General features: G+C 37.8%; 1 protein-coding gene across 2 annotated transcripts in view; it reads left to right on the top strand.

Moving 5' to 3' along the window:
• The first annotated feature begins 256 nt into the window (after nucleotides 1-256).
• LOC127441935 (DIS3-like exonuclease 2) overlaps nucleotides 257-16,761 on the top strand; it is a 34,907-nt gene continuing 18,402 nt past the window's right edge. For both annotated transcript variants that reach the window (XR_007897414.1, XM_051699522.1), the window contains exons 1-9: nucleotides 257-342; nucleotides 1,020-1,698; nucleotides 2,611-2,747; nucleotides 2,833-2,886; nucleotides 6,341-6,442; nucleotides 7,722-7,860; nucleotides 9,507-9,580; nucleotides 9,950-10,179; nucleotides 10,302-10,475. Coding sequence is in view for 1 of the 2 variants with exons in the window: in XM_051699522.1 (XP_051555482.1) it covers nucleotides 1,044-1,698; nucleotides 2,611-2,747; nucleotides 2,833-2,886; nucleotides 6,341-6,442; nucleotides 7,722-7,860; nucleotides 9,507-9,580; nucleotides 9,950-10,179; nucleotides 10,302-10,475 (1,565 nt within the window). In the remaining variant the exon portion in view is untranslated. The remainder of the gene's footprint in view (nucleotides 343-1,019; nucleotides 1,699-2,610; nucleotides 2,748-2,832; nucleotides 2,887-6,340; nucleotides 6,443-7,721; nucleotides 7,861-9,506; nucleotides 9,581-9,949; nucleotides 10,180-10,301; nucleotides 10,476-16,761) is intronic.

The following is a 16,761-nucleotide window of genomic DNA, read 5'->3' as shown; positions in this document are numbered from 1 at the left end:
ATCCTAATTCAGAGTCGATTCTTATTTAGCTTACCTGTATTTTTCAGAACGTTTCATATATTTTAACCATCAAATTGATGACCCTTTTACTAAATAAAAACACTGGGTTAGTATTTTCCCTTTTATTTAAATCATTATTATTATTATTTACTTTTAAATCAGAGAGGTATATGATTTTTGACTAAATCAGTCTGTACTTTTGAAGCAACTAAACTATATCTCCCACAATGCAACTGTAGCGCTTGATTTAAAGGACCCGGAAGAGAAGGGCAGTTAGTGTTGTTCGGGGGTCAACAGTGAAACATAACATCACATTATTGCTCTTAATCTCAGATTGTCGTGGTGAGTTACATATTTATGTTTTTATACACACACACATATATATATAGAAATATGCAGGTTTCAGGTCTATTTTATTGAAAGATGTAGGTTGTGGGAATATGTAGCTGTTTAGCTCGTTGTAAAGCAACAGCAGTATGACTCAAACTGTTAAAGTAAAGCCTTGATCGTTTGTAAACCACAATGTGAACAAAACTCTTACTGTTTAAAGTTCACTGTGTGAACTTGTTTCTGAATTTACCTCAGTGAATGATGTTTTGTGGATAACAGTCACATTATTTTGAAGTTCATAATAAGGCTTATCAGCTAACAGCCTGTGAAAGTGAGTAAACATTATATTTTTCTTGTGGCCACCACAGATCTCTTTCTTGCAAAATATAAAAGTTCAAAGGTGTTTTCGGATTACGGATTTTATTTTTATTTAAACCAAAAGATTTGGACTGTCATTGCCACTGAATGTTGTTTTTTTGTTTATTTATTTCAAACACAATACATGATTTGACATTTGTTTGAGTAGTGTGTTTTTAAGGGGGACAAAAGTGCCCTTATTTGAGGTAAACCCGTTTATTATATTTTAAACAAGCTGTGGAACATATTTGATATTTGTTGACTCTTTAAACCTGACAAAAGCTGCTCTGTTCCTGCTTGTAACTACTGACATGGTCATTGTTTGCTTACAGACAGTATTTGTCCTAATAGAGATTATGGAGTCTTCACCCAAAGTAAAGAGAACCACTAAACCTCGAGATGGAAAAGGTGGACAAAATCTTCCCAGATCCCAGAAAGACGCGTACGCCCGACTTCTGAATCAGCATCAGAATGGCAAGTTTCGATCTTACTTGCAAGAGTTTGCAAAGCAGCAGGCGCAAACAGAAGAGAACGCAAGTTCATCAAATGATGCGAACAGAAGAATAAAAGCCAATTCAGAGTCATCTTACTGCAGTGATAGCTTACCCTCTCAACAGAGTAGGCAGATGGCCGACACTTCTAACTGTGTGAACGTGGACAAAATGGCCTATCAAGTCACATGCACTGAGGACCGGGACATGAAACCTGACGTGCTGGAGAAGCATGCCAAGACAGAGTTACATAAGGCTGCTGTGCCCAAAAAGTTACCTTCCAAACAGCAACAGAAGAGAAGTGAAAAAGACATGAAAGCCAGCACAAGTCTGGTGGGATCTAAGGAAGGTGACGGTCAGCAGTTGAGTGGTTCATGTGGGGAAGAACAAGCCAAGAAAAAATCAAAGAAGAAGAGATCAAAAGGGAATTTGGATAAAAAACCGAAAGAGGCTTGCGGTCCTGAAGTTGAAGCCATTGCTGCTGGGTATACACCAAATAAAAAAGCTCCACAAACTCAAGGTATTTAGTGAAGTTAAAAGCCAATCTTTCAAAACCAGACCTCATTTGTACCCCAGATGTTAGTGACTTCGAAAAAGGTGAAGCCCCTAACAACAACATTGGTGTTTCAGTACAAAAGTCTTTCTATATTTTCACATATCGTATACTGGGTGATCAAGGTCTGAATATTTGTCATTAGGCTATATGTAATGAAGATTATATTGATCAGTTGATTTTGAATGTCTAAATGTCAATTGTAAGGGTTAGATATTGACCAGGGCAGATATAAAAAATGTGGTGGCAAAATAAGACTTCTAATTTAAATGTTGGCTTATGTTAATATATCGATGCCTCAAAAACGTATCGACGTGCTGATCAATAATCAATAAATGGATATTTTATGACATGCCTTGTTTTTACAATGGTAACTGTCTTTTAACCATGATATTCATGGTAAAACCAGAGTTACAGAAAAACAAAAACTATGGTAATAAACTTCTATTTATTTTTACGGTCCCACTTTATATGAGGTGTCTTTAACTACTATGTACTAAAATTAAAATACATAAAGTACAATGTATTTATTGTGTAACTACATGTTGTTCTACAAAATTCTCACAAGATTCATATTTGCTGCTACTGAGGTTGAGGTACGGGTACGTTTAGGAGTTGGGTTAGGGGTCAGGGTTTTTGAGTAAGGGTTCGGGTAGGATTAGGTTTAGGGGTAAGGTTAACAGTGTTACTGTAACTTGTACCACAAATTAACCGTGGTGTTACTATAGTAAAGCTTTTATTTTTATTTTTTTCAGAATGATTGACTCCTACATCCATAGTTTTGGTTTATACTATCCCACTCATTCTTTTGCTGTTCAAATGACACTTGTGTTTCAGGATAATGAAAGCTAGTGAGTAAAATATCATTCTTGATTTCAGTTTCAAAAGAAAGTTTACGCCAAAGTGAAAAGGATAAATGGAATAAAGGTGGCAGAGGGTTACGAAAGCAACTGTTCGAGCAGTACATGTCCACAGAGGATGTGTCTGCTGGCCTGAAGAGAGGACAGCTCATTCAGGTACATTCATACAAATGTAAACTTATTTAAACAAAACAAAAAACAGTCATCATAAGTGAAACATTTACATTTCATTCTTCTAAAGGGAGTACTGAGAATAAACCCCAAGAAGTACAAGGAAGCTTTTGTCCCGTCTCCTGTAAGTATTAAATATTTCTCACCCTCAAACAAAAGGAAAATATTGTTGCACATGTACGATTGCTAGAACAATGAATGTACCCACTACACAACATGTTTTGGGTGAGAAGTTAGCTGTCGACCATTTTTCTATTTACAGTGGCAAGAAAAAGTATGTGAACCCTTTGGAATTAGCTGGTTTTCTGCATTAACTGGTCATAAAATGTGATCTCATCTTCAGCAAAGTCACAAGTTTAGACAAACACAATGTGCTTTAGCTAACAACACAAACCGTTATAATCTTTCATGTCTTTATTTAACACATCCCTTTAAACATTCACATTGCTGTGGAAAAAGTAAGTGATCCATTGGATTTAATAACTGGTCGATCCTCCTTTGGTATCAATAACCTCAACCAAGCGTTTGCAGTATCCCAACGTTCAGAAGGAATTTTTGGACCATTGTTCCTTACAGAACTGCTTCAGCTCAGCCATATTCTCAGCATCTCTATTGGGTTAAGGTCTGAGCTCTGACTGGGCCACTCCAAAAGTTGGATTTTCTTTTTTTTTAGCCATTCTGTAGTGGATTTACTTCGATGTTTAGCTTCAGCTGGTGCACAGTCACCCTGACATTATTCTGTAGGATATCTTGATAAATTTGGGAATTAATTTTTTCCTTGATGATGGCAAGCAGTCCAGGCCCCGAAGCAGCAAAGCAGCCCAAAATCATGATGCTCCCTCCAATGTAGTTCACCTTTGGTATGATGTTTTCATGTTGGTATGCGGTGCCCTTTTTATGCCATACGTAGTGCTGCGTATTCTTCCAAAAAACAGTTCAACCTTAGATTCATCAGTCCACAAAACATTTTCCCAGTAGGGTTGTGGAGTGTCAAGGTGGTCTTTGGCAAATTTCAGGCGTGCGGCAATGTTTTTGTTGGAAAGCAGCAGCCTCCATAGTGGTGACCTTCCGTGGACACCATGCCTGTTTAAAGTTTTCCGTATAGTAAACTCATGAACAGTGGGGGTTTAAAAAAATATTGTATTGTATTGTATCGTACGATATGATGCTCTCGATTCAATACCACATGTATCGTACGATACATAAATAAGTACGTAAGTGTGATTAAAACCAAACAATGCAACATTGAGAGCTCACAGAAAAAAAGAGCATCTAGTCTACTTAGGCGAGTTGAGAGCTAGAAGATCGATGGCAAACGGCAAATTGATTGCAGTGTAACAGCTTGCCAAATATGCCAGACAACAGTGTCATGTCCCGGTGCTACAATACATCAAACATGTCTTTTTATTTATGCCGACATCACAGCGCAGATCCCACTTACAAAAAAAAAAAAAACAACGTAAAGAACCCACGATTACATGAGACTTATTATTCTCTGCTTTTGATGTCGAAATGTAAACGGCTATGAGCACAACACTTGCAGTCATTGGACAAGCCGTAAGACTGCTCAAGTTTACATGCAATGTGAAACCGGAGGAAGAGTGCAAACAAAAATTACGTGTGCTGACAATTTTTTGCTCAAACCACTCAATAATATTGTACTATGTACATATAATGTAAAGCCAGAGGTCAGGTTCCTCAAGTTTTTTTTCCTCCACTAACTATTAGAAATTTTTTTTTTTTTTTTTTTTTTTGTTTCTTTGCCACGGTCACCTTTAGCTTGCTCAATGGTGACTTTAAGGCATGATTTTCTATATAGCTGTTTTGAAACGATGTGTATTATGAAAAGTGCTATACAACTAAAAATGACTTCAGTGTAGACAAATATCATAATTTTTCTCTGGAAAAACATGAAAATTGGGAGGTTTTTCTTGTAACAATCTGCTGATAAACAACAACATTGCATTTAAGTTACTTTATTATAGAGCTCTTCTTTATGTTGCCAATGGCAGACACTGATGTGTCACTTAAGATTTTAAATACAATTATGTTGAATCCTTGAATAAGTTTAAGCAAAAACATATTGTGGGCGCTGTTTTAAAAAATTTTTTTTTTAATAATCGTATCATATTGTGGGGCTTCTGCATCGTATCAAGAAATTTGTGTATCATTACATGCCTAATGAACAGAGATGTTAACCAGTTCCAATGATTCCTTCAAGTCTTTAGCTGTAACTCTAGGGTTCTTTTTTTACCTCATTGAACATTCTGCGGTGTGCCCTTTGAGTCATCTTGGCTGGACAGCCACTTCTAGGAAGAGTAGCTACAGTATTAAATCATCTCTGTTTATAGAAAATTAATTTATAGAGCCCAATTCTGTAAAATTATTGTTTAGCTTACTTTTGAAAAAATGCCGGCAAAATTCCCTGTATTAAATTAAATAAATTACCAAATTAATAAAGCATTAAATTAAACAAATAAATTACTAAAAATAATAATGTTAGGCCTATATAATTGCCTTTTCTTTACACAAACTTAAATTAGCCTTACCTTGTTCTATAGATGAAAAAAGTTGTCTGAATGACATTCTCAGAATGTTCTACACTTTTTTCAAGACTATAAACTATCAGAACTATTTGTCCAATGAGTTCACTTTCAGAAAACAAGCTTTTGAACATTTTAAAACATTTAAATATTTTAAATCTAACCCTCTTTACCTCAGATCGCATTTGCTGAGCTTCTTCAGAAAATGTAAATTGCATTATGATGCTAAAATTAATTTTAGATGACAATCAAGTTCAGTTGGTCGTTAAAAGTTGCTGGACAAATATGTGGGACATAATGCAGTTGTGATGGCGATGCTTTAGATGATTGTTCAAAATAGCCTGTTGAATATCAGGAATGTATCATATGTAAACCCTGATATTACACCACATCAACTTTTCTTTAATAGCTGTGCACACAGCATATACACATCGATGGATGGTCCTTATGCTAAGACTGAAAGTTTCCCTCATTGCAGGACCATGATGATTCACTTTCGGGTCGGGACTGGTGGCAACCTGTGATAGGCACAACATCAGGACCGATATTACAGTCCTATCAGAAGGGCAACTGTTCCCTTTTGATTGCAATTTCTCATCTTCTGATTGCATTTATTTGTGAAATTAAAATGACAGTAAGCTGGATAATTTCAATGATTTGTCTCAATACTCTCCCCATTTTACCAAAACTTTGGAGGAAAAAAATTAGGGACATCTGGGAGGCGAAAGGTACACAATTAGCGATAAACACACATTTCTGTATGGAAACGGCATAAGGGCAGATTTCTTTTGCGATAAACCAAAATGATGCGTCAAAGTGTTTTTTTAAGCATGACGTCATCATGCACACCATTTTTAATGATAAAAGGCCATTTGAATGGAAACAGGAAGAAGACGAAAAGTGTTGCACAATTTTCTTTACGCGTTTTAACTTTGTCGATAACAGAACGGTGTGAAAAGTGAATGGAAACTATATAACTACACAGCTCTTGTGATAAGTTTAAGTGTGGGATCCTGTTTTGATGTTGTATTGCAGGATGGCTCTGCTGATATCTTTCTGGATGGGATTCCAGCTCGTAACAGGGCTCTAAATGGAGATGTTGTCGTGGTGAAAGTACTCCCCCCTGAACAGTGGAAGGTACTTTGTCAAAATTTCCACAAATTCTGACACATTTAGGAATTTAATGGCAAGATCTGCTCATATTTAAGGACTTATCAGGCCTACATTGGTGATCATTCTTAAACAATCAACCAAATCAAGGTTCCAGTTGTTAACATTAGTTAAATAAATTAGTTGAACTTACAAGGAACTATACTTTTAAACCATTAATTAATCTTGGTTAATGTTAATTTCAACATGTACTAATAATTTTTTTTTAAATCAAAAGTTTTATGTTCATATTAGTAAATGCACTATAAACTAACATGAAACTAACAATGAACAATTGTATTTTTATATACTAACATTAACCAAGATTAATAAATGCTGTAAAAATGTATTGTTCATTGGTCAATGCATTTGGTATCATGAACTAACAATATTAATAAATACAGCCTTATTGTGAAGTGTTACGAAATCTAATATTGCTTATGACATTTTAATTGGCATCTTCAACGTTTTGATGTTCTCTAGCTGTCAATTCGTGACTTGCAGATTCTGGAACAAAAAGAAAGGCACTGGCTTATATAACCCATGGCTTAATGTCACCTAGCAATGATTATTTCCAGAAAAGTTTCAGTGTTGTGTTTCAACATGTTTGTGAAAGCTATTCCGCCACTAATTAATTTTGTTTTAATAATGTGAGATACCAAAAAATCATCAGAATAATCATAGCCTTTACAATCATCAGATCTTAATATCATTGAACCTTTGAATCATTGACGATGCAGGAAGATGTTTCCTTTTGGAATTATTAAGTTATATAAACCTTCTGTATATCAGAATCAGCAACACCACTTAAGCTTTTGAGGGCTCCCAATTCATCTAGATCTGTGTGCATGTGTGGGCAGTTTGTGTCAGGAAATCTAAAATGCTGTGAGGCAAGTTATGTCAAGAAGACATTTTGTAAATAATCAGCAGCATCAGGAAAGTAATTAAACATGTAGAAAATGTAGCTATTACACCCTACAGGCAAAAATCGTTATATTCTCAGATCTGAGTCATGTGCTTTACTGTCATCAGAAATCCAATAAGAATGGGTGAAATATAAGAACTTTTGAGCCGGACTTCATTCTGGCTTTTCAAAGCAAAAAGCGTGGAACTGTAGAACCAATAATGGAAGTACAACAAAATCTTTTTAGCTGCAGAATCTGCGCTTGTAGAAATCATCCAGATTCCCAAGGAATTTACACAACATTCAACCTGAAATGTATTTCTTAGTTTGTGATATTGTAATTGAGTGTTTTCACTTCCACAGGCAATCAATGGAGATGTAAATGAGAGCAGTGCAGCCAATCAGAATACATCAAAGGGTCGCAATGTCATAGTGGAGGCCCATTTTAATGAAGATAATGAGGTGATCAGTAAAATGGAGAATGTCAGTCTTCATGATAAAGGTAATGAGCTGTTCTTGCAGGTACCATGATAAGTGTAGTTCTAATAGACCCGTTACTTAGAGTTTTCCTATAAACATTTTTATCTAGCATAATTTTCTCTCTGTTTGTAATTGATTAATCGATAAAGTAATTTATTCATTATGTATTGGTGTCCTTAGGTGACTTTCAGTGCTGTAATTTTAAACAAGTTTGCAATTTAATAATCAAAAGTTTGGATTTGATTATTTTACCCGGTTCGCATAACAATAAGTGAATTGTTTCATTTGTTTTGGTCTCTCCTGTGCCGAGCCCATCAAATGTATTTTCAGTTTATTTGCAATTATCAAATGTTTTGATTAATAAGGCCAAAAGACTTGTAATCTCCTTTAAGTTATAAGTGCATCACCAAAGTTATCACCCCAGACATTGGTTCAGCTATGAATTTATAGCTGTCTATTGGAGTGTTTAAACACTCCATTTCCATTAACTAATATCATGTAGAGTTTGTGTTTCTTTCCACAGTCACCTTTGGCTTGCTCACTGGTGTAAAGACAAATAATATACATTTATAAATAATAATTTTAAGGCATAATCTACAATCACATTTTAAGACTTTAAGACACTTCAGACATTACAGCTTCATTTTCTGTTACAGCATACTTTTCTGTAAAGCTGCTTTGAAACGATGTGTGTTGTGAAAAGCGCTATACAAATATCGGAGACTTTTAACATATATCTCTCTTGACACATGTATTCTGTACCATCTTACAGGGCAGTAATCAAAATTGTTGAGTCACACATTGATGACTAAACTGCCAAGAGCTGAGATCATTTTTGCTTGTTTTCAAGTCCAGATATCTTTGTTAGCACATGCCTCCCAAAGAGGTCTACATATTAAATCATTAAACATCCGTTGCTCAAAACACAGCAACAGATTCCAGAGTGTCAAGTGTGATGCAGGGCATGTGGCGACTGAAGTGAGCAGGCAATGAAAGACATGATTGTGTTGGCAGGATGAATGAGCTATTCACCTCACTTTTTCCAAAACCAGGATCATCATGACTCATTGTTATGTCCTTAAATGACCCTTGTGTTGATGGATAACAATCAGATTTTGTTAACAATTGAATTTAAAGCTTTTGAATGTTGCATAAAAGTTGCATAACAATGTTGCATTCAGCGGCTTTCAAAGTAATACATAAATAAATTGATAAATTTAGGAGACACTTTTATCCAAGTGTTCTTTTATCCAGGCCGAGATGTCTGTAAAGCAAACTGATTTATTTAGAAATTGTGGGGCTGTCAAACGTTTGAGCTGTGTTTCATTGGTGTAGCGGTGGTAGGAAAAGCTTTGTGCCTGATTGATGATCCCGGCGATGTTCTGTTTATTGCAATGAGAGGGCCTAAAACTGAACCTTGAGGTACACAGTGTTTAGCTGACATTACAGAGGATAGACAGACGAATCTTATGATTTACTGTGTTGAAGGCAGCAGAATGAGGACAAATTATGCAGTTTTTACCAGCATACGGTTTCCACCTCCTGTAGAAGAGTTCTCTCTTTCATACAAAGTACTTCAGTTAATTAAATCCAATGGAGGAAATATGAGAAAAACATTTATTTTACCAATTAAATTGACTTCAAATTGACTTCTTTCATTTATCCTAGCCCCTGCCGAACATGTAAATGCATCCAACACTCCTGGACCGAGTTCAGAGAAAGCAGTGCAAAGAACTGGAAAGGTAAGTGCTGCTTTGAAAGGATATCCAGGAGGCTTACCTTTAGGAATACACCGCAGTTGTAAGTGGAAAAAATACATTCAGACCAAGAACAAATAGCTTGTTTTTGTATGTCTCAGGCTTTATTTGTGTTATAGTTTGTGCATTACTTTTTTAATAAGCATAAATGAAGATTAAAAATCATGGCCTCTCTTAGTTAAAGAGATGTGTAATAGATAAAAAAAAAAAAAAAGGGTTATTTAGGCATGTCCTAAAAATTAAGTGCTTTTCAACTAATCGTAACATTAATACATCCCTCCCATTACAGTGACTCTATAAATGAATTTATGCATTACTTTGTGTATAATTGTACATGGATGTTGTGTGTTTCAGGTTGTGTTCATTGTTGAGCAGAAGCATTCCAGGGCAGCATCAGGCTTCCTCAAATTTCTCCCCGACAAGAATTTTGCCATGTTCTCTCCTGTGGACCATCGAGTACCGAGAGTTAACGTGCCTCTAGCAGACTGTCCTGCAGATTTCATCACCAGACCTGGAGACTATGAAAACACTCTCTTCATCTGTCGCATAACACACTGGCCAGCAGACAACAACTTTGCTGAAGGGTGAGTTGTCTGTACAGAGAATTCAAACTGAAGAACATAAAATGGTGATCTTGGACTTGGAGGTTCTCTGATTGAACTTGATCTTTTACATCATACTCACTGTTATTATTTTTTGGTTTAAGGCGGCTTGCGAAAACTTTAGGACAAGCAGGTGAAATAGAGCCAGAAACTGAAGGCATGCTGGCTGAATATGATGTGGACTTTTCCGAGTTTTCAGATGAGGTCTTAGGATGTCTTCCTCAAGATCTGCCCTGGAGCATCCCTGCTCGTGAGCTCTCAAGAAGAAGAGATCTCAGGTAACCTGCAACCCTGTCCCAGTTTTGCTAGGCTTCATATTACAGCTTTTCATTCTTCCACATGTATTAACCATCACTTCTCTGTAAAGTCCATCTGAAGTCCATTTTAAATTAGTTAATTGAATCAGTAAAATTATTCTTTAAAAAAACAACAACATTGTTTTATATTATATTCATATTTTAATGAATTAAATATTTTAAATATTTAGGTACAGTCATTGATGACATTCACATTCCAGGAAAACGTGGATCATATACATAAGAAAACAATACAGCGTTTAGGTCTACTCAGGAAATTAAGAAATTGTGTCGATAGGAGGGTCCTAACCATTGTTTACTGATCAATGATCGAAAGTATTTTAACATATAACATTGTTTCGTGGTATGGCAATTTATCAGTCAGACAGAAAAATAAATTAATGAGTAATTAATGAAGCAAATAAGATCACAGGCCAGAAACATAGCACATTGCAAGAGCTGTTTTCATACTTTATGGAAAAAAAAAGCAATTGCAGTATATTCAGACCCATCCCCTCCATTCCTGCTTTGAGGCCCTGCTCCATTCCTGCTTCATCCTTGGGAGCAATTTCCAAATGCCTGAAGGTACCATGTTCATCTGTACAAACAATAGTATGCAAGTATAAACTCCATGGGACCACGCAGCCATCATACTGCTCAAGAAGGAGACGCATTCTGTCTCCTAAAGTGCAAATCAATCCCAGATCAACAGCAAAGGACCTTGTGAAGATGCTGGAGGAAACAGGTAGACAAGTATCTATATCCACAGTAAAATGAGTCCTATATCGACATAACCTGAAAGGCTGCTCAGCAAGGAAGAAGCCACTGCTCCAAAACCGCCATAAAAAAGCCAGACTACATTTACAAGTGCACATGGGGACAACGATCTTACTATTTGGAGAAATGTCCTCTGGTCTGATGAAACAAAAATTGAACTTTTTGGCCATAATTAACATCGTTATGTTTGGAGGAAAAAGGGTGAGGCTTGCAAACCGAAGAACACCATCCCAACCATGAAGCATGGGGGTGGTAGCATCATGTTGTGGGGGTGCTTTGCTGCAGGAGGGACTGGTGCATTTCACAAAATATATGGCATAATGAGCTGCCAGCTAGATGCAGACCCGGTTCTGCAGGGTTGCGAATATTAGCGCACCCTCATTTGAATATGTAAGCTTAATAATACTGTAAGCCTATATTGGCAAAGCATTTTTCCTTGAATCCTGGTGAACACACACATAAAATCCCTGCATCAAAACCAATAAACATGTATGATCTTGCAGATCAGTGTGTCCTAATATGCAGGCACAGCATTCTGCTTTCATGCATCCATTGTACAACTGAGCATTTGATTATAAAAGATTTCCACTCTCGCATAGAGAATTTCATAGCGGAATTATCTCACTTAATCGACTGCCTGTTGCTTTCGATTTCTGCTTTGGGATAAAGTGGCCCATAACTGCTGGTCAATTTCCCAAAGCCAAATCCACACCTTAACGATAAGTGAAACATAAAAAAACTGACTCTAGATTAGTGATTGCAGATAACATCTTCGACATTGCTTGCTGCATTCATGCGCAGAGAAAAAGCTATAAATTATTGAACATTAGAAAAAAAGCTTTTCTTAAATGAAGGTAGTGTAATTTGTGAATTAAATCATTTTTATTTGTTTTGGGATCATTAAACATGATTTCATCTAATATATATATATATATTGGACAAAATCTCACTTTATGCAGGACAAATATTTTTTTATTTGTTAAATCCATGGTTAAACCTTGCTGTACATATAAAGAGTGCATGCAAAACACATGATCGTTTGATGCATATAAAGTCCAGATTCACTTTATGCTACTTTAAAAATATCAAGGAAAAACAAAGGGGGCACACGGTATCTACTATTATAATAATAATAATTATATAAATAACCACAGTCCTTTAGATTGCATATGATTCGTACATATACAATTGTAGGGAATATTAATAAATAAATAGTCAATGAGTTTGTTAGCTCTCACGTGGATGCACTGAGCAGGCTAGATACTGAGCCATGTGAAGCAGAAAAGAACTGTCAAAAGACCTGCATAACAAGGTAATGGAACTTTATTAAGATGGAAAAGGATATAAAAAGATATCCAAAGCCTTGAATATGCCAGTCAGTACTGTTCAATCACTTAAGATGTGGAAAATTTGGGGATCTCTTGATACCAAGCCAAGGTCAGGTAGACCAAGAAAGATTTCAGTCACAACTGCCAGAAGAATTGTTCGGGATACAAAGAAAAACCCACAGGTAACCTCAGGAGAAATACAGGCTGCTCTGGAAAAAGATGGTGTGGTTGTTTCAAGGAGCACAATATGACGATACTTGAACAAAAATGAGCTGCATGGTTGAGTTGCCAGAAAGAAGCCAATGCCACAAAAAAGCCCGGTTACAATATGCCCGACAACACCTTGACACGCCTCACAGCTTCTGGCACACTGTAATTTGGAGTGACGAGACCAAAATAGAGCTTTATGGTCACAACCATAAGCGCTATGTTTGGAGAGGGGCCAACAAGTATTGTGCTCCGTCACAATCACGCCGTCTTTTTCCAGAGCAGCCTGTATTTCTCCTGAGGTTACCTGTGGGTTTTTCTTTGTATCCCAAACAATTCTTCTGGCAGTTGTGGCTGAAATCTTTCTTGGTCTACCTGACCTTGGCTTGGTATCAAGAGATTCCCGAATTTTCCACTTCTTAATAAATTATTGAACAGTACTGACTGGCATTTTCAAGGCTTTGGATATCTTTTTATATCCTTTTCCATCTTTATAAAGTTTCATTACCTTGTTACGCAGGTCTTTTGACAGTTCTTTTCTGCTCCACATGGCTCAGTATCTAGCCTGCTCAGTGCATCCACGTGAGAGCTAACAAACTCAATGTCTATTTATACACCGACACTAATTGCAATTTAAAAAACCACAGGTGTGGGAAATTAACCTTTAATTGCCTTTTAAACCTGTGTGTGTCACCTTGTGTGTCTGTAACAAGGCCAAACATTCAAGGGTATGTAAACTTTTGATCAGGGCCATTTGGGTGATTTCTGTTATCATTATGATTTAAAAAGTAGCCAAACAACTAGGTGATAATACATTTTGCATGATCAGTCATATTTTCAAAATCAATGCCAAAATTTCACAATTTCTGCCAGGGTATGGAAACTTTTGAGCACAACTGTGTGTGTGTGTGTGTGTGTGTGTGTGTATATATATATATATATATATATATATATATATATATATATATATATATATATATATATATATATATATATATATATATATATATATATATATTACACACATGCATACATACATACACGCATACACATACGTAGTGCAAAACTAAATACAAATCTGTTATATAGTGCAAGGGAATGTAATGGCAGAAGAGGTTGGATGTGTTGGATAAATATAAAAAGACTAGACTGTGAATTGCACATAATTATTGCTCAATGGGGCAGTTTTAACTGTTCATGAGATGGATAGCCTGAGGGGAAAAAACTGTTAATGTGCCTGACAGTTCTGATGCTCAGAGCTCTGAAGCGTCAGCCAGAAGGCAAAAGTTCAAAAAGGTAGTGGGCTGGATGAGTGGGGTCCAGAGTGATTTTTCCAGCCTTTTTCCTCACTCTGGAAGTATATAGTTCTTGAAGGGAGGGCAGGGGACAACCAATAATTCTCTCAGCAGTCCGAACTGTCCTTTGTAGTATTCTGATATCCGATTTCGTAGCTGAACCAAACCAGACAGTTATTGAAGTGCAGAGAACAGACTCAGTGACTGCTGAGTAGTACTCTATCAGCAGCACCTGTGGCAGGTTGAACTTCCTCAACTGGCGAAGGAAGTACAACCTCTGCTGGGCCTTTTTCACAATGGAGTCAATGTGGATCCCCCACTTCAGGTCCTGTGAGATGGTTGTGCCCAGGAACCTGAATGACTCCACTGCTGCCACAGTGCTGTTCAGAATGGTGGGGGGGGGGGGTCAGTGTTGGTGTGTTCCTCCTAAAGTCCACAATCATCTCCACCGTTTTGAGCGTGTTCAGCTCCAGGTTGTTTTGACTGCACCAGACAGCCAGATGGTCAACCTCCCTTCTGTATGCAGATTCATCATCATCTCTGATGAGGCCGATGACAGTGGTGTCATCTGCAAATGTCAGGAGCTTGACGGAGGGGTCCTTGACGATGCAGTCATTGATGTAAAGGGAGAAGAGTAGTGGGGAGAGCACACATCCCTGGGAGGGCACCAGTGCTGATTGTACAGGTGCTGAAAATGAATTTCCCCTGTCTCACAAGATGCTGCCTGTCCATCAGAAAGCTGGTAAACCACTGACAGATAGACGTGGGAACAGAGAGCTGGTGTAGTTTAGTCTGGAGTATAGCTGGTATGATGGTGTTGAAAGCCAAACTGAAGTCCACAAAAAAGATCATTGCATATGTCCATGTTCTGTCCAGATGTTGCAGGATATGATGCAATCCCATGTTGACTGTATCCTCCACAGACCTGTTTGCTCTAAGCAAATTGATGGGGATCTAGAAAGGGTCCAGTGATGTCCTTCAGGTGGGACAACAGGTCTGTAGTCATTAATTTTTGGTTTCTTTGGGACAGGAATGATGATTGAGCATTTGAAGCAGCATGGGACTTCACACTGCTCCAGTGATCTATTGAAAATTAGTGTGAAGATGGGGGCCAGCTGGTTAGCACAGAATATAAGACACATGGGTGAAACACCATCTGGGCCCTGTGCTTTCCTTGTCTTTTGTTTTCGGAAGACATGGCACACCTCCTCTTCACAGATCTTAAGTGCAGGTTGAGCAGCAGGAGGGGGGAGGAGGGGGGTTGAAGGAGGTGTTAGTGTTTGTGTGAACTGAAGATCAGAGTGGGTGTGGGGTGTGAGATTGGGCCTTTCAAATCTACAGTAGAACACATTCAGGTCATTAGCCAGATGTTGGTCCACCAGAGGGTTGGGGGCAGGAGTCCTGTAATTCGTAAATTGTTTCATGCCACTCCACACTGATGCAGGGTTGTTAGCTGTAAACTTGTTTTTCAGCTTCTCAGAGTATCTTCTTTTAGCCACTCTGATTTCTTATTCAGTGTGTACCTGGCCTGATTGTACAAGACTTTATCCCCAACTCTGTAAGCATCCTCTTTGGCCTGACGAAGCTGCCCCAGTTCTGCTGTAAACCATGGTTTGTCGTTGTTGAATGTTAAATAAGTCCTAGTAGGAATGCATATATCCTCACAGAAACTGATATATGATGTCACAGTATCTATGAGCTCATCCAGGTCAGTGGCTGCAGCCTCAAAAACACTTCAATCAGTGCAGTCAAAGCAGGCTTGTAGTTCCAGCTCATTGGTCCAATCTTTACAGTCTTTACTACAGGCTTAGCTGATTTTAATTTCTGTCTGTAGTTTGGAAGAAGATGAACCAGACAGTGATCAGAGAGTCCCAAAGCTGCTCTCTAGGGACAGCGCAATATGCATCTTTTACAGTGGTGTAGCAGTGGTCCAATATATTTCTTTCTCTGGTGGTGCATGTGATGTGTTGTTTGTTTTTGGGCAGATCACGTGTGAGGTTTGCTTTGTTAAAATCCCCAAGAATAATAATAACTGAGTCTGGGTATTGTTGTTCCGTGTCTGTGATCTGATCAGCCAGCTGTTGCAGCGCTGCATTCACGCACGTGTTTGGTGCGATATAAACACTCACCAGAATAAACAAGGAAAACTCCTGCGGCGCGTAGAAAGGCTTACAGTTAATAAAGAGCGCTTCCAAATTAGGACAGCACATCTTCTTTAACGTTGTTACATCTGTACACCAACTTTTATTGATGTAAAAGCATGTTCCCCGTTAAATCCGCGATGCGATCCGCTATGAACAGCTGGAAGCCCGGTAGATGTAATGCGCTGTCTGCTCTGAACAGCTGGAAGCCCGGCAGATGTAATGCGCTGTCCGAATGGCTTCACTTAGGTTTCTGTGAAGCACAAGGCAGCAGAGGTTTAAAAGTCCTTGTTTGTATGGGTGAGGAGATGTAGTTAGACCATTTTGTTAGGAAGAGAATGGAGATTTGCTAGATGAATGCTCTGCAGCGCTGTTCGAAATCCACGCCGATGGAGCTTCACTAGCGCTCCAGCTCATCTCTTTCGCCTGGGTCTCTTGAACAGCAAAGCTGCACCTCCGACTAAAATGTCCAGCAAAGCATCTGAATATTCAAAAACCGGGAAAAGATTGTTTGTATATG

The sequence above is a fragment of the Myxocyprinus asiaticus genome, chromosome 6 (genome assembly GCF_019703515.2).
Source record: "Myxocyprinus asiaticus isolate MX2 ecotype Aquarium Trade chromosome 6, UBuf_Myxa_2, whole genome shotgun sequence".
NCBI classification, from domain to species: Eukaryota; Metazoa; Chordata; class Actinopteri; order Cypriniformes; family Catostomidae; genus Myxocyprinus; species Myxocyprinus asiaticus.
Note: the sequence above shows the minus strand (reverse complement) of the source record. Positions and strands in the feature narration are given on the sequence as shown.